The sequence below is a fragment of the Camelina sativa genome, chromosome 13, assembly GCF_030686135.1.
Source record: "Camelina sativa cultivar CO46 ecotype springtype chromosome 13, ASM3068613v1".
Taxonomy (NCBI): domain Eukaryota; kingdom Viridiplantae; phylum Streptophyta; class Magnoliopsida; order Brassicales; family Brassicaceae; genus Camelina; species Camelina sativa.
Genome location: NC_141892.1, coordinates 4,573,281 through 4,592,135, shown reverse-complemented (window position 1 = coordinate 4,592,135; position 18,855 = coordinate 4,573,281). Strand labels below are relative to the sequence as shown.

At 37.8% G+C, this 18,855-nt stretch overlaps 6 protein-coding genes and 1 pseudogene across 9 annotated transcripts; 1 reads left to right on the top strand and 6 right to left on the bottom strand.

Moving 5' to 3' along the window:
• The first annotated feature begins 112 nt into the window (after nt 1-112).
• Nucleotides 113-1,195, top strand: LOC104737954 (mitogen-activated protein kinase kinase kinase 20-like). Its single transcript, XM_010458197.2, has one exon. The coding sequence runs from the start codon at nt 131-133 to the stop codon at nt 1,193-1,195; it is 1,065 nt and encodes a 354-aa protein (XP_010456499.2). The 5' UTR covers nt 113-130.
• A 1,713-nt stretch (nt 1,196-2,908) lies between these two features.
• Nucleotides 2,909-4,323, bottom strand: LOC104735188 (uncharacterized). 3 transcript variants are annotated; one of them, XM_010454925.2, is made up of 2 exons: nt 4,074-4,323; nt 2,909-3,698 (listed from the first exon to the last, which is right to left on the bottom strand). In XM_010454925.2, exon 2 carries the CDS (start codon nt 3,685-3,687, stop codon nt 3,028-3,030), a length of 660 nt encoding a protein of 219 aa, XP_010453227.1. In that variant the 5' UTR covers nt 3,688-3,698; nt 4,074-4,323; the 3' UTR covers nt 2,909-3,027. The 3 variants fall into 3 exon arrangements, with proteins under 3 accessions (XP_010453227.1, XP_087337492.1, XP_087337493.1); XM_087481366.1 differs by having other exon boundaries at nt 2,909-3,719; nt 4,074-4,211; XM_087481367.1 differs by having other exon boundaries at nt 3,896-4,083.
• A 48-nt stretch (nt 4,324-4,371) lies between these two features.
• On the bottom strand, nt 4,372-6,483 carry LOC104735187 (large ribosomal subunit protein bL19c). 2 transcript variants are annotated; one of them, XM_010454923.3, is made up of 5 exons: nt 6,061-6,483; nt 5,193-5,345; nt 5,030-5,116; nt 4,783-4,916; nt 4,372-4,653 (listed from the first exon to the last, which is right to left on the bottom strand). In XM_010454923.3, the coding sequence occupies exons 1-5, from the start codon at nt 6,337-6,339 to the stop codon at nt 4,548-4,550; spliced, it is 759 nt and encodes a 252-aa protein (XP_010453225.2). In that variant the 5' UTR covers nt 6,340-6,483; the 3' UTR covers nt 4,372-4,547. The 2 variants fall into 2 exon arrangements, with proteins under 2 accessions (XP_010453225.2, XP_010453226.2); XM_010454924.3 differs by having other exon boundaries at nt 6,070-6,438.
• A 180-nt stretch (nt 6,484-6,663) lies between these two features.
• LOC104737953 (F-box/kelch-repeat protein At3g04660-like) lies at nt 6,664-8,080 on the bottom strand. Its single transcript, XM_010458196.2, has one exon. It carries the CDS (start codon nt 8,078-8,080, stop codon nt 6,890-6,892), a length of 1,191 nt encoding a protein of 396 aa, XP_010456498.1. The 3' UTR covers nt 6,664-6,889.
• Nucleotides 8,081-9,207: 1,127 nt separating this feature from the next.
• On the bottom strand, nt 9,208-10,419 carry LOC104737951 (F-box/kelch-repeat protein At3g04660-like). Its single transcript, XM_010458195.1, has one exon. The coding sequence runs from the start codon at nt 10,417-10,419 to the stop codon at nt 9,208-9,210; it is 1,212 nt and encodes a 403-aa protein (XP_010456497.1).
• Nucleotides 10,420-11,611: 1,192 nt separating this feature from the next.
• Nucleotides 11,612-12,742, bottom strand: LOC104735186 (F-box/kelch-repeat protein At3g04660 pseudogene; annotated as a pseudogene).
• A 3,567-nt stretch (nt 12,743-16,309) lies between these two features.
• LOC104735185 (glycosyltransferase BC10) lies at nt 16,310-18,837 on the bottom strand. Its single transcript, XM_010454919.3, has 2 exons — nt 17,409-18,837; nt 16,310-17,222 (listed from the first exon to the last, which is right to left on the bottom strand). Exons 1-2 carry the CDS (start codon nt 17,931-17,933, stop codon nt 16,584-16,586), a joined length of 1,164 nt encoding a protein of 387 aa, XP_010453221.1. The 5' UTR covers nt 17,934-18,837; the 3' UTR covers nt 16,310-16,583.
• Between the last annotated feature and the right edge of the window lie 18 nt (nt 18,838-18,855).

Sequence of the window (18,855 nt, the reverse complement as noted above, 5' to 3'; positions counted from 1 at the left end):
CCCTATTTTACTCTATTGCTGCAGCCTGCAATTTTTTTTTTTCAGTTTCTCTCGCTGTGAATTTCTCTAAGCTTTGTAACACACACAGTTCGAGTTTGAAGCAACTCTAGAACAAAATCTTGCTGCAAATATGCAATCAACTGAAGAGTTCGTGAGATTCTTAGGTAAAGGCGATTTTGGTTCTGTTGATCTCTTCAAATACACTAAAAGCGACGGTTCCTCGTATCATGCCACCGTCAAAACATCTGAGGCCAGAAATTACGACTCTCTCAACAGAGAGTTTCAGATTCTTTCCGAACTCAAAGGATATCCGAACATCGTTATATGCTATGGAGACGATTTGGAAGAAGGTTTAAACGTTAACGGACACAAAGTCTACAAATTGCTTCTCGAATACGCAACCGAAGGGAGTTTAAGATCTTTCATGGATAATTATACCGACAGAAGGTTACCAGATCCAGTGATCAGAGACTTCACTCGTATGATTCTCGAAGGATTGGTCTCGATTCATAGTCATGGTTATGTTCATTGTGATCTCAAGTCCGATAACCTCCTTATCTTCTCGTGCAAAGATTCTTCGTACGTGTTGAAGATTTCTGATTTTGGAAACACAAGAGAAGTCAGAGAAGTTCCAAGTCACTGGGAAACTGATTACCCGTTTGTTGGAACGCCTATTTACATGCCACCAGAGTCTCTCCACGACGGGGCCGCCAAGAAAACCCTAGATTTGTGGTCGTTAGGGTGCTTAGTGTTGGAGATGTACACAGGTAGAAAGCCATGGGCAGGTGTAGGAATTTTCGATCTCATGGACTTTCTTTATGATGGTGAAGCTCCAGAGATCCCTGAGTATGTGCCTTGTGATGCAAGGGAGTTTATTGAAACATGTTTCGCAAGGGAACCTAAGAAGAGAGGAAACGCATCTGCGTTGATGTTGCATCGGTTTTTGTGTCCTGAAGAGAAGGCGGAGAAGATTGTTGTAGCCGTCGCTAAAGAGAAAATTTCGTTGCCGGTGAAGTTGAAGTTGAGAATCAGAAGAGCTTCAAAGATAACAATGGATATTATAAACAAGCCCCTGAAATTGAAGATTTTCCCATCTAATAAGCCTCCACAGTTTAAGAAACTTTTGAGTAAGCTCTTGAGGTTAAAGACGATTCATCCGAAACCCTTGGATTCTAATTTAGTATCTGTTCATTAGTGTGTACGCTGAATTTATCTCTATTTCTTTTTATTAGTATGTCGATCACTAGCTAGCTATAATTGTTCTTAATCTCTGTATGTTGCGTCATTAACTATTTGATATTGTTACGTATTTACATCTTTAACTCGGTTTCAGTTTAGTTTTGTATAAACGCGATCCTCGGTGCTTCTTAACAATGCACCAAATGTTCTGAAAAATCTCGCCGAGTCTACTGTTGTAAATACTCCGATCCGTATTTTATCTTTCACTTTGACCACAAAAACTTTATTTACCTACTTCCTCTACCAAATATGATAATCGGAAAGAGTTGCAAAGAAAGAAGAAACAGAGTTTTCTGTTAGCAATACCATGAAAAAACGAATCCTACCTAAGAAGAGACGACACAGACTTGTCAACAAAAGCAAGTAATCATACCCCGAGAGCAGTTCCTTAACTTTTTTTTTGCACAGACAGCCACCCCTTAATTATGAACTTCCACTACCACAGGAGCAATGTCAACACGCAATATGAAAGATAATTCTTTGGTCATCATCAAAGAGGTGTAAGAATGAGCTCAGTGGCTCTTTAGGTGAAGAACATTTCACTTCTTATTTTCCTCTTTTTGTTATGATTACATCATTTGCCTTTTATAGGCATTAGGGTTTTCACCTCTGACAACTCATCAATCTTATCAGGTCTCATATGAGTCAAGACATTCAAACTTATTGCTAAGGATGATTGGCTTCGTACACGCTAGCCTTGCTTTGCCTTTCTGTTGCTCTGTCTTGACTCTGGTTTCGTTTCTTTGTGCAGGTGGACTTGACCATTGAACACTTGAAGAAGAGGAAGACTGTATCCAGTAAGACATGTGATTTGTTTTCCTTTTATTAAACCCACACAACTTCGGTTTTGCTCATCTCTTCAGCTTCTTAATTCTCTATCGACACTTCTTGAATCTGAGACAGAGATTCTTGATTTTGAGACGAATTTCCTGTCTTGGCCGAAGAATCTCCTGTCTTCTTCAAAGAGACTAGACAAATGGGTGACGAGATGTTTCAATTCTAAAAAGTATTGGTCTTAGTTGAGATCATACATTAAACTAAACAAAAACCAGAAAGAATATGAATTCAAGAAGACTGTGTCATACAAGCAAATCGATCTCCATCCAATTCCTTCAGTCTCAACTCTTCTGGCAATGTCCTTCTTGCAATAGTAACTGATCATAAAGAATATGAATTCGCCGGAACTAATGGCACCTCTGCAAGAGAATACGTTTTCTCCAAGTAAATCTTCCCAAGAAGACACCACGACGAAGATGTTTGACCATTCTTGTTTGTTTACACCCTCCAAAGTAAATCTTCCCAAGAAGACACCACGACGAAGATGCAACCTTCCTCTTGTAGTTGACCAATTCAGAATTACTACGATTAATTTCTACACAGTAGGGTAATTCAACAAGAGTAAACTCTTCCAACGGCACATCAAAGCCTATTAATAGAGATCTTTTCTGTTGGACCAAGCTCCATCATATATAGCCCTGTAGTTACAGGACAATGTGGAAACTTACATTTGATCATTCTCCATGTTGCTGTTTTCTTCTTCTGAGCTCCTCCTAAAGTGAAAACTCGGACTAAAGCCATGCACAACACTTTGTACTCATCTCATCAGACTAGGAACATCAAAATTGGATAGAAAGAAAAAAAAAATGTATTTTTTCTCATCAAACATGAATTCAACAGTAACAACAAATCTTGATAACTGAGATCATTCATCCATTACAACCAGACCAAGTTTTTAATCTACTTGGGCACCAATAAAGCAAAAGCTTCAAAAAACTGGTTCAAGAAGATCTAGAAGCAACAATTACAGTCAAAAGGACAGAGACGAGTACCACCAGATTTGGCCTTGTTGAAACCAATTTCATCTTCCCTGAACACTTTGAGTCCGTCTGTAGTTATCTTCCTGGGTCCGCTTCTCTTACTCTTCTTTGTCTTCCTTTCCGGGTTGCCATCAAGCTTCGTCCTCTCCCTTGTCTGCCTCCTCCTGGTTTCGCTTCCCGGGTTGTTATCAAGCTCTGTTGTCTGACTCATGGATTCGCTCCCCGGGTTGTTATCAAGCTCGGTAGTCTGACTCCTGGGTTCGCTTTCCGGGTAGTAATCAAGCTCCGTCCTCTCCATTGTCTGCCTCCTCCTCCTGGGTTCGCTTCCAGGGTTGTTATCAAGCTCCGTCCTCTCCCTTGTCTGCCTCCTGGGTTCCCTTCCAGGGTTGTTCTTACGCTCCAACCTGTCCCTCTTCCTCTTCTTCTTTGCAATCTCTGCTTTGGACTCGTTCGTCTCAGGTATTTGGACCTTTGGCTTCAGCTTGATTCTCCCAGCGAAGATGTCTTCAATCTCTTTCCCAAATTTACCAGGTTTTACAACTCGTTTGGCTTGTTGTGCCACAGGTTTTGCTTCTCCTTGTGATGGCTTCTTCATTGTAGTGCTACTACTCTTCCTCATCTTCTTAGGCATTTCGATGCAATCTATCAAAAAAATCACAATCACTAGATAGGTTTAAACTCACCTTCAATAACACAAATTTTCGCAAAAAATGTAAGACGATTAACAATTCTGTTCCAAAAAAAAACTTAAATCTTTTATAAACCCTACATTACTTGAGCTACTCACAATTCACAACACTAGAAATATGAACACACACAATTTGATACCCAAAACGAACCTGAGAAACTATATGTACAGATCCCCCCAAAATCAGAGTGTTTCTACCCGATCCAACATTGCAAATATATGAATAACAAATTTCGATTCCCAAATCGAATACTCAGGATCTAGGTTAAGTTTCTAGCAATAGACCGGAGAAACAATTAGGGTTTATGCAATTAGAGTAAAAGACTTACAGTCAGAAGCGAAACCACACGAAGAAGAAGAAGAAGAAGAAGCTTGGCCATTGGAGAGAGAAACTAATCGAGAGATAAAGGGGCCGGCGTGGCAAGCGTAGACAGTCGGGTCGGGTCGGGTCGGGTTCGTAACCCTTTTATTTTATTTTAAGGTTATTTGATAAATGATTATTTATAAACTAAACCAAATTAGGGTTTAACAGTTTACAACAGTATATACCAATCACTAAACTGTTTAACTATTTAAAACGTCTTCAAAATTTTTGTTTTACTAAACTGATATTGCTGCAAACAAAAATTTGAGATAACTCATAAAGAAGCCAACAAACAACTTATGAAGACGATCCGCCATTACACAAATACAATATCCAAACTGTGTCTCCTTCTTAGGGGAGTGTAACTAAAAGGGAACCTTCAAAGACATTTTATTTGTTCAGAACAGGATTAATACTGCTTTTGTTATGAAGGTGTGTGCTAATGCTTTTTGAGAGCATTCGTCTTCTCCCTCAGGTAATAAAGCTTGGCTCTTCTTACTTTCTTCTTCTCCAACACCTTTATCTCCCTCAGATTTGGGGAATACCTGTCATCAAACACCCCTCACTCACATCAGTATTTTCAATTGACCAAGGTAAAGAGTTAGAGAACACACAAAAACATGGTGGGCTGAGTTTATAAGAGTGGCTCTTAAATGGTCATTCAAAGTACTTACAAGGGGAACATAGATTCAACACCCACTCCAGCCACTAGCCTTCTTATCCTAAATGTTGAGTTAAGACCAGCATTACGCTTTGCTATGACGATGCCTTTTACAATTGATACACGCCTCTTGTTCTCAGGCACTTCCTGTTCAAACAAAATTAATATGGCAAGCCTCACTTAGAAGATAAAAGATGTTTTGATCCCATTACCCCCAAGAGATAGGAAAAAATACAATCTAGGCCAACATCAATACTTACCACTTTTAGCTGCACAAGGTAACCAGGCTCAATCTTTGGTATCTCCCTATGAGTTCTCACTTCCTCAATTGCCTCCTTGTCGATAATCTGCAGAAGATTGCGCGACATAGGTAAACATGGACATGATTTCTCTAAAGACAATTGTCGAGTTCTGAGTTTGTACCTGCATTATATGCTTGGCGGTTTTATCAAGGCGCTTAAACTTGATTCTCTGAGGAACATCAGAAGCTAACTCCTCAGATGACACTTGAGAAGTATTCTGTACAGAATCTCCAACGGTGGAAAAGCACCTCGATGAATACATCAAGTTTTGTTTCTGCCAAACATTTTCCAAACAATACAAATACAGAGAGTGTCAAGACACTTAGAAGCCTAATCATTTAGATATATCACTGTGACCCGGCCATGAAAAAGCATCCAGAAAACATGTTAAGCAGAACAACTAGTGAAAAGATAAAGCTGTGTCAAAGCCGAAAATAAATAACACGAAACGGGTTCCTCTATATCTACATAACTCTAACTACCACACGAGAGAGGCACAAGTAAAACAGCTAAGAGCTTAAGAAGAAAAGCAAGCAACGAAGCTTTAGGACAATGAAGATCTCTTTTTAACCACTGTCTATCTAGTGGTTGCAATACCGATCACAATCCCCCACATGAAGACAGCTAAATTTGATTTCAAAAGACGAAATCAGTGGAACCTGTAGCTGGGAGACTACTCATCACTACTCAGCAAAACCAACCCAAGAGCAAAGCTTTAGCATTTTTACACAAGTTACAATTTTTTCAAACCAATTTGACATTAAATCTCAATTAGTAACCAAACATACTCTACCATTTCTATCACGATAGAATACGAAAGTGGCTAGGAGACTACTCAACACTACTCAGCAAGATCAAAGCTTTAGTATTTTTAAACAAGTTGCAATTTTTTCAAACCAATTTTGACATAAGATCTCAAATTAACAACCAAGCATCCTCTATCTACATTTCTACAAACTCCAACACGACAGAATACGAGAGTGGCTTACAGGTACTACCGAAGAGGAAAAAGCAGCATTCTTCAACGAGCTAATACGATATGTCGAAGCTGAATCAAAAGCTCTGGTAGAACTGAAAGAATCAAACCCCAGCCTCCTCGATTCGTTATCAGACCAGCTTCCACAAGAAGATGTAGAAGAAGAAGAAGAAGAAGAAGAAGAAGAAGAAGAAGAAGAAGAAGAAGAAGAAGAAGTGAAACGAAGCGTGTTGGATATGGAGACACGGTGTCTCTGAAGCAACAACCTTGTAGTGCTACGAATCGATTGCATTTCTCCGAAAGAGTAATCGATCTATACGTTGATAACAGATTTGGATTGGCCGAGTTTTGAGAAAATACAATGTGAAACACCAAAACCCTCGTTGGCTCTTTCAGGGTTCTATTTTTTTTTTTTGTTCTCCTTTTCTTTATTGGTAATTTGCATATGAACCCCTGATGTTTTTATGCTCTCATCAAGTAAACCCTTCTTTTACTCATTAGTAATTTCATATAAACCCCAGACGTTTTTTTTTAACAACAAATAAACCCTTTCTCTTTGATATTGTTTTCTAGTAGCAAAATGTTTACTTAATCTATCTTCAAATTATGTGTCAAGGATCAAATTATGCACCAATTTGATAGAAAGCAAAGAGAATGTTGTTCACAAATCAAAACCCTTTGAAGTAATCACCATGAAAGACACAAATTTGTAACCAAAGATAACCAAATAAGAACTACTTGGTTCTAGAGAAAAACTAAAACTTAACTATAATCAAAACCAGAACCATTGAACTAAGATACCATCCGTGATCCGAAAATAAAAACCAGCTACCAAGTCATCATCAATCAAACGAGTAGTCTTCCTTCAGAGAAATATAGGACTCCGCATGATACAAGAAGAGGCTCATAGCACGCAAGTTGACTCCAAGTCCTTCAGTCTCAACTCTTCTGGCACTATCTTCCTCGCGATCGTAAATGATAACACATAACGGTCCATCCAAATTGAATGGTTGGAATATGAATTCGCCGGTACTAATGACACCTCTGCAAGAGAATTTTTCTCGTCGTCTAACCAAATTTTGCCAAGAAGGAACCACGACAGAGATCTTTAACCATTCTGGTTTGACGACATCTTCCAAAATCCACATATCAAATGTACCAAGATGTGAATGACTCACTAAAGCTACCTTCCTCTTGTAGTTCACCAAACCAGAATCACTTCTATCAATCTCGACACCATCGGGTAATTTAACAAGAGTGAACTCTTCCGATCCCACGTTAAAGCCCACGATTAGAGATACTTCTCTATCACTGTTGGACCAAGCACCGTAATAAACAACACCGTCGCTGCATAGACCGTTGGTTGCAGGACAATGCGGAAGGTTACATTTGATCTTTCTCCAGTTTGGCTTCTTCTGAGCTTCTCTACCCAATGTAAAAACTTGATGATCTCCACTCACAACCGTTCCAGGAAGTTTCAACACCGTCATGCACAAGACTTTGTATTCATCTTTAACCGGATCGTATCCGAAATATCTTGATATCCCTCTTCTCCTAGCTCTGACTTTTGGTAAAACCAAGAACTGGCCCGTGACAGGATTCGAAACCAATACCTTATCCAAATCTTGAACGCAGATCAAGCCGCGTACTGGTGGAGTGATGTCGTAAGTTCGTTGATAGACACGACGATCAAGACTCAGAGGAAAGCTTGATTTACAAGTGTAAAAAGAAGCATCATCCTGACACGACTGAGAGGCTAAGTGGAAGAAACGGATGCTGTCGTGGTGGAACGTGAAGAGAATACACGGACGAGTAAGAGATTGTTTCATGTAAAGATCGAGGAAACGCTTGCTGCGGATCTCAGAGGACCAGTGCTTCGAGAGGACGATGAACTTGGCTAGGGATTTGCTCGGCAGTTTCAAAAGAATCTCTGTGATCAGATCTGCAGGGAGATCAACAGATAAGCCAACAACATGATCGCCTCGTAGTCGTAGTCGTATCTGTGGAACGTTCTCCTTCTTAACTCTTTTCATGGCGATTCCTCTGTTTTTTTTTTTCTCGGCTAGAAACAAATTGTAAAACCCGTTATATATACCAACGATTTTTTATTTTTTTTTATTTTTTATTTTGCGAATTGATCAAGAAACATAGTGGAAAAATTTAACACAACTCAGTAATTCACACTTGTTTATAAGAAGAATATAGAAAACATAGAATCGTTTACAATAAATAATAACCTTCAAATGATATATATATATATATATATGTTTTTATTGATTGTGTTAATTTGTTTTTGCAATTTTGTATAGAAATAACCAAGTTTTTTTTTCTTTCAGATTTGATGGAAAAGATTAATATATTTGAACCAATACATATTGTTGAATATAACGCCAATGAAAACTTATTTCATGCCAAAACTATATCTACACTTTTTTTTGTTTAAGAGACATTAAATATTTACTATTGCTCACATTGAATTTACTATGTATGTTCTTCTATTGGCAAATCAAAAAAGTTTCTTCCTTCTAAGATTTTGGAGAATTATATATTTCGACACTAATCAAAAAGTTGAATGGTCATTTGCATATGAACCCCTGTTTTATGCTTACATGATATAAGCCCTTATTTTTAGTCATTGGTAATTTGCATATGAACCCCTGAAGTTTTATGCTTTCATCAAATAAACTCTTCTTTAATTCATTCGTAATTTTCATATAAACCCCAAAAGTTTTTGCTTACAACAAATAAACCCCTTCTCGTTGATTTGTTTTTTTTTTCCAGCATAATTGTTATTTGTTGTTGTTGTTGTCATATATATGAGATCTACTGAACAACTAACTAATATTATGTGTCAATAACAATTAATAGAAAATTGTTTACTTAATCTATCTTCAGATTATGTGTCAAGGATCAAATTATGCATGGAGAGTAGTATAAGCAAAGAGAATCTTGTTCACAAATAGAAACCCTTTGGAGTAATCATCATGAAAACACAACCTGGTTCTCTCCAAAGATAACCAAATAAGAAACACATTTAGTTCTAGAGAAGACAAAAACCTAAAAAAACTTGAACTTCAATCAAAACCAGAACCATCGAACTAGATACCATCCGAGATCTGAACAAAAAACCAGCAAAGTCATCAAACAAATAGACTTTGCTTTAGAGAAGTATAGGACACTCCACATGATCCAAAAAGACGCTCACAGAACACAAGTTATTTCCAAGTCCTTCAATCACAACTTTTCTGCCAATATCTTTCTCGCGATCGTAACTGATAATACAGAAGGGGCTATCCGAATAGACTGGTGAGAATATGAAATTGCCGGAACTAAGAATGGCACCTCTGCAATCGAATAATCTTTTTCCAACGAAATCATTCCAAGAAGGAACCACGATAGAGATCTTTGACCATTCTGGTTTGACGCCAAAATCTTCCAAAACCCACATATCAAATCTACCATAGTATATGTTTTGAACCCATGAGTTATTCAATAAAGCTATCTTCCCCTGGTAGTTGACCAGTTCAGATTGATCAGTATCACCACCATCAATTTCGACACCGTTGGGTAATTTAACAAGAGTAAACTCTTCCAATCTCACATCAAAGCACACAATTAGGGATCCTCGTGTAGCTCTGTCACGGGTTGACCAAGCTCCGTAGTAAATAACTCCATTCGTCGTCAAACATATCCCTTTGGTTGCAGGACAATGCGGAACCTTACATTCGATCATCCTCCATGTAGCTTCTTCTTTCTCCTTCTTCTGAGCTCCTCCACCTAAAGTGAAAACTTGATGCTCTTCGCTCACAACCGGTCCAGAAACTTGCGATACCGTCATGCACAAGACTTTGTATTCATCTTTAACCGGATCGTATCCGAGAAATCTTGATATCCCTCTTCTCCTAGTGTTGAGTTTTGGTAAAACCAAGAACTGGCCTGTGCTAGGATTCGAAACCGCCACCCTATCCAAATCTTGAAAGCAGATCAAGCCGCGTACCGGTGGAGAAACGTTGTAACTTAGTGGATATAGCCGCGTATTAAGACTCAGAGGAAAGCTTGATGTTGTACTAGTGTAAGAAGAAGACGGTGATGCTGCCTCCAAAGACTGCAGAGGAATTGAGTCGAAGAACCGGATGCTGTCACGGTGGAACGAGATGAGAAAACATGGACGAGTTAAAGATTGTTCCAGGTAGATATCGATGAAATGTTTGCTGCGGATGATAGAAGACCAGAGCTTCGAGACGACGACGAGCTTTGGTATGGATTTAGCCGGCAAGTTCAAAAGAATCTCTATGATCAGATCTTCAGGTAGAGAAAATGATGGGCCACCGTCTCGTTTCTGTGGATCGTTAATCTTCGTAACCCTTTCCATGGCGATTCCTCCTCTGCTTTTTCTTTCTTCCCTTCCCGGCCTTGAAACAGATTTCTAAAACCGTTACATATATATACCAACGAATTATATTTTTATGTTGCGCAAACAATTTTATAATTATTAATATTTAATTAAAATGTGGTCAATTTTATTATATGACGCAATATGGGTAATTGGGTGAGGTAATATAGATACCCAGTGAGCCTTTTATAATGAAGGTGGTATGAAAGACAATTTTTTCTTCCTTTTATTTGTTTCTGGTGGCCTAGTGTAACATCAAATTGTTCTTATCAAAACCAAACGGTGAACATAAGAAGTTAAAGAACATTGTGAATAATTTGGATTGGCCGAGTTTTGAGAATACGATGTGAATGTGAACCACCAAAACCCTCGTTGGATCTTCCAATTCAAAAGTTCTGTTTTTTTACTTTATTTTTCTCCTTTTCTTTATTGGTAATTTGTATATGAACCCCTGATCCGGTTCAAGCCCCGACTCAAGAAGGAGACTTTTTTGATGGTTCGGTCACGATGTGTGCTGCTCCTTCGCCAAGACACGTACCGAGTCCGATATTTTGTGGTAGAGAGGTGACGAAAGTATCTTCAAAGCTAACCAAGACTTGAAGAATATGAGAGAATTCAAGAGACCAAGCTTTTTTTTTTTTTTTTTTAAAAAGAGTTTTTGTTAGCAATTATTTTCTTCCTTTATTTGTGAATTTTGTTCAGTAATCAGTATTCACCAATGATAACTGTCCTAGAGTCACAAGCTGTGAAGGCATTCTTATTTACAATAAAAAAAAGTACTAGTTTATCAGAATCATGTGAAACTAATATTTTGTCTCCCAGCATAATTGTTGTTATATGTGATCTAGTAGCAAAATGTTTACTTAATTTATCTTCAAATTATGTTTCAACTTTCAAGGATCAAATTATGCACCAATTGTATGGAGATTATTATAAGCAAAGAAAATTAATCTTGTTCACAAATCAAAAAACTTTTGGAGTAATCACCATGAAAGACACAACTTTGTATAACATTTGCTTGTTCTCTCCAAAGATAACCAAATATGAAACAGTTAGCTAGAGAAAAACTAAAAACTTGAACTTTAATCAAAACCATTGAACTAAGAAACCATATCCGAGATCAGAAAATAGAAAAAACCAACAAGTCATCAAACAAACGAATAGCCTTCCTTTAGAGAAATATAGGACGCTCCACATGATCCAAGAAGAGGCTCACAGAACGCAAGTTATCTCCGAGTCCTTCAATCACAACTCTTCTGCCAATATCTTCCTTGGGATCGTAACTGATAACACAAAACGGGCCACGCCAATAGACTGGTGCGAATATGAATTTGCCGGAACTAACGACACCTCTGCAAGTGAAGTAGTCTCTTCCAACTAAATCTTTCCAAGAAGGAACCACGACAGAGATCTTTGACCATTCTTGTTTGACGACATCTTCCAAAACCCACATATCAAATTTAGCAAAATCTGAGTGATTCGCTAAAGCCACCTTGCTATGGTAGTTCACCAAAACAGAACCAAAACGAACAATTTCAACACCATCAGGTAATTTAACACGAGTAAACTCTTCCAGTCTCACATCAAAGCACACAATTAGAAACCTTTTTCCCTTATTGTTGGACCAAGCTCCGTAATAAACAAGACCGTTGCTGCATAGCCCTTTGGTTACAGGACAATGCGGAACCTTACATTTGATCATCCTCCATGTAGCTTCTTTCTTCTCCTTCTGAGCTCCTGCACCTAAAGTGAAAACTTGATGCTCTTCGCTCACAACCTTTCGAGAAGTTGTCAATACCGTCATGCACAAGACTTTGTATTCATCTTTAACCGGATCGTATCCCAAAAATCTTGATATCCCTTTTCTCCTAGTGTTGAGTTTGGGTAAAACCAAGAACTGGCCCGTGCTAGGATTCGAAACCACCACCTTATCCAAATCTTGAAAGCAGATCACGCCGCATACAGGTGGATAAACATTGTAACTTGTATCAAGATTCAGAGGAAAGCTTGATGTTGTACAAGTGTAAAAAGAAGACGGTGATGCTGCCTCCAGAGACTGAGACGGCTTGATCTGGAAGAACTGGATGCTGTCACGGTGGAACGAGTGGAGAAAACATGGACGAGATAGAGATTGTTTCTGGTACAGATCGATGAAATTTTTGCCTCGGATGATAGAAGACCAGAGCTTCGAGACGACGACGAGCTTTGGTATGGATTTAGCCGGCAAGTTCAAAAGAATCTTTTCGATCAGGTCTTGAGGAAGATAAGATGATGAGCCCTTCTCCTTCTTAACACTTTCCATGGCGATTCCTCCTCTGCTTTTTTTCTTTCTTCCCGGCCAGAATCGATTTCTAATCCGTTACCCAACGAATCTTTTTTCTTTTTGTTTTGGAATAACAATTTGATATGATATATATAATAACTTACGGTAATTGGGTGAGATGACATATACCCAATGGGCCTCAAATATGAAAGTCCAACAATTTTCTTTTTCCCTTTAATTCCTAGGAATAAAACTTTTTTTTGTAAAAAAATAAACAAGAACAGGTGGCCTGCGAGGCTGCGAAGTAAAAAGGAACCAATCATGAGCCAAATAGAACAAATACGTTACAACCTCAAAAACCAAACGGTGAATCACGTGAACGTAATTGCATTTAAAATTGTGACTATTGCCTTGTAGATCCACCAAGGCAGGTTTGGTAAATTGATAATTGATTTGATCATATGATGCAATGTATCAATGGAAGTAAACACATAAATTAACCTTATATACAATCGAAAGACATTTATGATGAAGGATTTGTAAAACTATAAAAATCCAACAACGTAGCTATCTAGAGAATCACACAGCACAACACTAAACACGTTACAAATTTCAATACTCCAACAGTTGATTATTCTTTGACCGTGTAGAAAGAAAAAAAGCTACAACTTATAATTTCTTGTGCCAACAAAAGTCATTAAGTTTCACTATCATCAAATAATTCTTCCCAACCTTAATTATCAATCAATACTATTGACCAAAATTTGTGTCTCATTAAGACAACTTCAATTCCGTTATTATAACCCCGCATATTTTTTCTTCATAGCTGATAAAGAAAGGTCAAGCTTTCGTATTGGTACTTTAGTTGTTCAGCTGATTCCACACGCCAACGTGATTTTTTTGTTTTAACAAGTCAGACCGCAATTTTCCAAAAAAAAAAAAACACAACGTCAAGGTCCATATTTGAAATGAGTATCATCAACATTCAACAGTGCGGTGCTCTAAAAGAACATAAGCAATGGACACTTGTACTGCATAATTCTGAAAACTCTTAAAACAATGCACAAATCATTTAACCCCTTCAAAGCTTTATCAAAATGTGTAATTGGAAAGCGAAATTGAACTACACTACTCACAGGTGGAGCAAAACATTTAACAAACTACAAACAAGATACTGTAAGTCTGTAACTCAAACATTAATTCAGTAGCATCATTATATAAGTTCAATGGACAATTACTGGTTTCGATTTCAAAATTTCAGATTCGGTATTTTGGTTAACGCTTGACCATTTTTGTTGCATTAGAATCAGATTCAATTCCCACCAGCATAGAATTTGATGCCAAAATAATAATGATTTGATTCTGCGTTATAATCAAAAGTTGGCTTTCGAGTTACAGTTCGATTTTGGGTTGGAATGATTCGATTTAAACGCGTTTAGAATATATTCTTCAATTTTATAAAATTCTCAACTACATACTCTGTACGCATTTTCTCAAAATTTCTCAGGATTTGTGTGAATCGTTAGGCATAACGAACAAGAGATCTAAGAAAAAACATCCATAAAATAAATAGAATAGATTCAATAATATCATATCAAAAAACCACATCCCATAACTCTAAAACCACAAAATAATACTCAGAATAATAAGAGATCCTCAATACAGATATGAAGATCTTAAGAACATAGAAGAAAGAAAGAGCTAGGTAGAAATGAGATCTATAAGCTTCGGAATACACACGAGACAGACGAATAATAATAATAATAATAATAATGATGAATGGCCTATACCGGATAATAAACTCTGTACGAAATCACCATCACAGCACAAAAATAAAACTTAGATCCGAAGAGCAGAGCCGAAGACGAGAGCCGCAACTGCTGCTACTCCAGCTGAGACGAAAGACGCAGAGATCGCGCTAGATCCAGAAGTAGGACTTGGTGCTGGAGCTTCAGACTGAGCAGAAACAGCGACGACGGAGATGATCACCATCATGAGAGCAACGATTGAAGCCTTAGCAGAGAACGCCATTTCTAAAAAGAGTATTTGTTGAAACGCCATTTCTAGGGTTTGTGTTGTTGCTTTGAAGTAATATGATTCTAAAAAAATGTAATGTGGTGTGAGGTGTTTATAAAGAAGAGGTCGGGGGCCAGGAGATGAAGAAGCTGCCAGGATATTTCCAGCTGGATTTATGATAAATCGACGGTTGATATTAAACGTGTGGAATCACTGAGATTTCGACAGGTCATCTCTCTGCCGTTACGGCGCCGTTTGCGAGGATATTTGTTTTTTGTTAAACGCTCGTACGAGGAGCGTGAATCTAACTCGCTTGCATGAAAAGGCGCAACGGTCTGGTGAGTTTTTCGGTTGTTACGGCGCGTGGAGAAATCTGATGAGCTGTCTATTTTTTGGAACAGAGTAACGGCAAACGCGGTTCCGTCAAGGAAACGGCCAAGATGCGCAGACTTGTGTTGGAAGAGCAGAGAGTAGGGACCAAAGTTTTCTTTTTAGTATATTTGCTTGCACATGGTTCGTGTAACGGCTAATTTGTGTGTATAAAGAGTTTGATTTCTGAAAGCAATGTTGATTAAATTACTTTTTTTAAAGGGAATTTGAAAACTTGGTAAACAGTTATGTTTGGTGAACAACTCATCTTTCTTTTTTTTTCTTTTCTTTTGGGAATCATAGAAAATTAATGTGATATTGAAAGATTAGACAAAATAGGAAATTTGGGATGATATAGGAGAATATTAGTATATATTTTGTTTATTTAATCATCATGATGATTTGTCAAAATGGTCTTGTTTTCCAATAACTTATTAATAGCAATTAAATCATATGTGGTTTTTTTTTTTTTTTTTTTTTTTTTTGAGAAAAATGTGAGACAACCTGGTTGAATGGGTGGGATTTTCTCCTCTAGTTAATACAAAAAAGTCAGATTGAAGAATATAAATGAAATTAATTTCTTGAGACAAAAAAAAAAAAGAGATTATAAGATTTCTCATTGTTTGTTTTTTCAAAACGAAAAAAGAAAAATTGGTGGATTTTGTGGAATTTCTTTGTATCATAGAGAACATATTCCAATCAGATAATAAAAATGAAATTTGAAACCTTCTTTTCCTCAAATTATACCTTTTCACACTTTCATGTATTTGGCCAATAAAGAATAACTTTATAAACATTTTTTAAGTGAACAAAAAAGAAAGACAGATGGTAGACGTTGGCAGGCTCTTGAGGGTTTCGAGAACCTTCGATTAGGTGTAAAAGTGTGTCTCCACCTGGCTCTCTTTTTTTTTTCCCATTGTGTCATTTAATTCTTCTAGTCTTCTGGATTCACATTCAAAGCACATATCTTGGTCGGTAAGCAAATTCTTTTTTTTTTTGGTTTTTCAGGTCGGTAAACAATGTTGTACCAAGACTAGTTTTACAAACATCTATGATAAGAAAGTTTTGTTCGTTTTCCTAACTTGTTTATAATCGTATAAAATGAGTTACAGACAATAATCGTTACTGAATCACAATTTGTTTTTTTTTCTTCTAATGTTAAGGCTTTAACCCTTGTATGCATTAAGACACAACATTAGAAGAAAAAAAAAAAAAAACAAATTGTGTGTAAACCTGTTTTATTTAATGCATCGTAAAAAAAGTCCCGAAGACTATCCGAAAGAAAAATTTGATCTATGCATAGTAATCCTCTAAATATATAAAGTTTACATATGACTGGATCCTGTTGTGCAACCTAGTTTCTCTTTACTAATATCTCATTTCTTCCAAACTAATAATATCACAACAAACAAAATAATATAATATCGGCGTATCCACCCATTTCGTGACCTCTATTTGATCACAAGAGGTTTCAGGAGACTTTACTATAAACTAGTCAAAATCCAAGAATCTTCGGAGCAATGTGAAGCAAAGGCTCAAGAGCACTCGGAGCAAACTTCCTCGCAAAGAGATAGCACAAGGAAGTGTTGCGACCGTTGTAAGTGCAGTTTCTTCCATCAAATATTCTTTCAAAGAACTTCTCTGTAATGTCCGATCTCCCAAACGTAGCCGGGTGAGGTCCTCCCCTCGACCAGTCCACCCACGTTATGCTCCGGTTAGCCAAGACAGCCGGTTTCTCGATTGTCAGCATTGTCGGGAAGTAATGCTCGTCCACATAGCAAGCGGGTCTGCAAAACTCTTTGAATTTCGGGTAATACAATGTGTCTTTGACAATGGTAGCTGCGAGGTCCCTGTTAATCTCAAACCATTGAGACCCTTTTCGCCATTTGGTAAGTGGAACTTCAGGTTCCATGTTCCCGTTGTAGCGGCCACGCCCATATGGCCCAGGGTCATCAAAAGCACCCATGAAGCTATGTTTTGATCGGCTTAAGTAGCTGTAGATGGTTGTGAAGTTGTAGAGTGGAATGCATGACTCTGATACGAGAACAAACCATTCGTTGGAGACATCGAGCAGCGCGTTGGCGAGAAGCCGCTTCTCTGCATCACACATTGACATTCTTCCCCATTCTGCAACCTGCACAATGAAACATACAAATTACAATAAAACCAACTACATAACCAACTAGCTTCAAAGCAAATCTAAAGAACTCCTTGAACATAAAGCTACTAAAAACACTAAGTCTGATCCGAGAGCTCTACTTTATCATTGCTAAATGTAATTGGTATCCATGTAACAGAAGAGGAATAAAAAGAAGCAGACCTGGCTCGGTATCTGCCTCCGGTAGAAAACAGAGTTAGCTGGAAACTTGGCAGTAAAAGAAGGGTGTGGATGAAGGTAAACCGAGTAAAGCCCATTGTGACCTTTAAGAAACCTCTCCCAAAGCGAAGCAAGCGGCAAGGGACCTTTAGTCAAGAACATAAACGCAATCTTCGGAACCCTTTTGAAAGGATACTCTTTTCTCCGAGGCCAAAAAGAAGCACGCCAAAGAAGCTCTTCATCACTCATATTATGCATCAGAACCGCAGGAGGTTGTATCCATTTACTCAAACCATTAGATTCATCGTCACGGCATGGCACAAAGCTAGAAGTCACTGTGGTTACTACACTTTGGAATCCAGTATACTTGATTGTAGATACACTAATGATGAAGACAGTAATAGCAAAAGCAAGGAAGAAGCCAAGCAGAAGTAGCAGTTTCGTAGGGAATGCCTTGTATTGCCCTGTTCTAACAACCGTGATTCCATTATCTTTCCCTTCTTCCAACTGTACAACCCTATTCTGCATCTCTCTCTATATATAGTAGCAAACTAATTCTAAACAAGCAGATTCTGATTCCGCTTCTAACTTGATCTAAGTTCTGAATCTGAATCAACTAAGCCTAAAAAGTCAATGAATTTGTTGCTCGTATCGTAATAAGAACCTAAAACTAAGAACACCAGATCTGCTCCGCTAATAACGAAGCAGGTTGTGAGACTTCACCAGCAAGACAGAATCAACTAAATCGGGAAAGTTATCAAATACACAAATCTTTCACGAAATCGATAGCCGCAGGATACGGAATCGGAAGTATCTAAAGTTGATTCAGTTACTAATTTGTTCAACGGGCGAGGAAATCGAGACTAGGATCTAGAGAGCTGAGCTAATTTAAGAAACTTACTCCCATCTCTCTCAAGTCTTCACAGAGAAGAGGGGAAAAAGCAGAGAATAATCCACGTGTCGAGCTTACAAGGAAAAAAGTAAGAATCAAATTCAATAATGCGAAGATGACGACGGAGAAAGCACTGAGAAGAAGTTACGAATCCGTGAGGGAGAGAGAGAGAGAGAGAGAGAGAGAGAGAGAGAGAGAGAGATGATGGAGAGAAAAGTAAAATTGAGGAAGACGCCGAAAACTGTTTTTTGCCAAGACAAGACCGCTGCTTTTGCTCTGTTTGTAGCGTCGACTGCCTTTTTTTTTTTTCTTTTTCTTATATATTATCAGAATATCAGATTTTGGAAATTCAGTCAATTAGTACAATTTTTTCCAATTAGTTTTAATGTTATTGGTTGTTCAATTATAATTAACAACACGAAAGATTTTTTTGTGGCGATATCAATGGACAAACAAATTAAAAGATGGTCATATGGGGCTGTGGGCAGAGCTATGCTCTAACATGACAACATGTGGTCGATTATAAAAAGGACAAATATCTATAATTCAGGAATTGCA

Coding starts and splice junctions, on each gene's coding strand:
- LOC104737954 (XM_010458197.2), top strand. CDS start 131: ATGCAATCAACTGAAGAGTTCGTGAGATTCTTAGGTAAAGGCGATTTT.
- LOC104735188 (XM_010454925.2), bottom strand. CDS start 3,687: ATGCCTAAGAAGATGAGGAAGAGTAGTAGCACTACAATGAAGAAGCCA.
- LOC104735187 (XM_010454923.3), bottom strand. CDS start 6,339: ATGCAATCGATTCGTAGCACTACAAGGTTGTTGCTTCAGAGACACCGT. Junction 5,117..5,192: donor CCGCCAAGCATATAATGCAG/GTACAAACTCAG, acceptor AATCTTCTGCAG/ATTATCGACAAGGAGGCAAT. Junction 4,654..4,782: donor GTTGAATCTATGTTCCCCTT/GTAAGTACTTTG, acceptor GTTTGATGACAG/GTATTCCCCAAATCTGAGGG.
- LOC104737953 (XM_010458196.2), bottom strand. CDS start 8,080: ATGAAAAGAGTTAAGAAGGAGAACGTTCCACAGATACGACTACGACTA.
- LOC104737951 (XM_010458195.1), bottom strand. CDS start 10,419: ATGGAAAGGGTTACGAAGATTAACGATCCACAGAAACGAGACGGTGGC.
- LOC104735185 (XM_010454919.3), bottom strand. CDS start 17,933: ATGCAGAATAGGGTTGTACAGTTGGAAGAAGGGAAAGATAATGGAATC. Junction 17,223..17,408: donor GGAGGCAGATACCGAGCCAG/GTCTGCTTCTTT, acceptor TTCATTGTGCAG/GTTGCAGAATGGGGAAGAAT.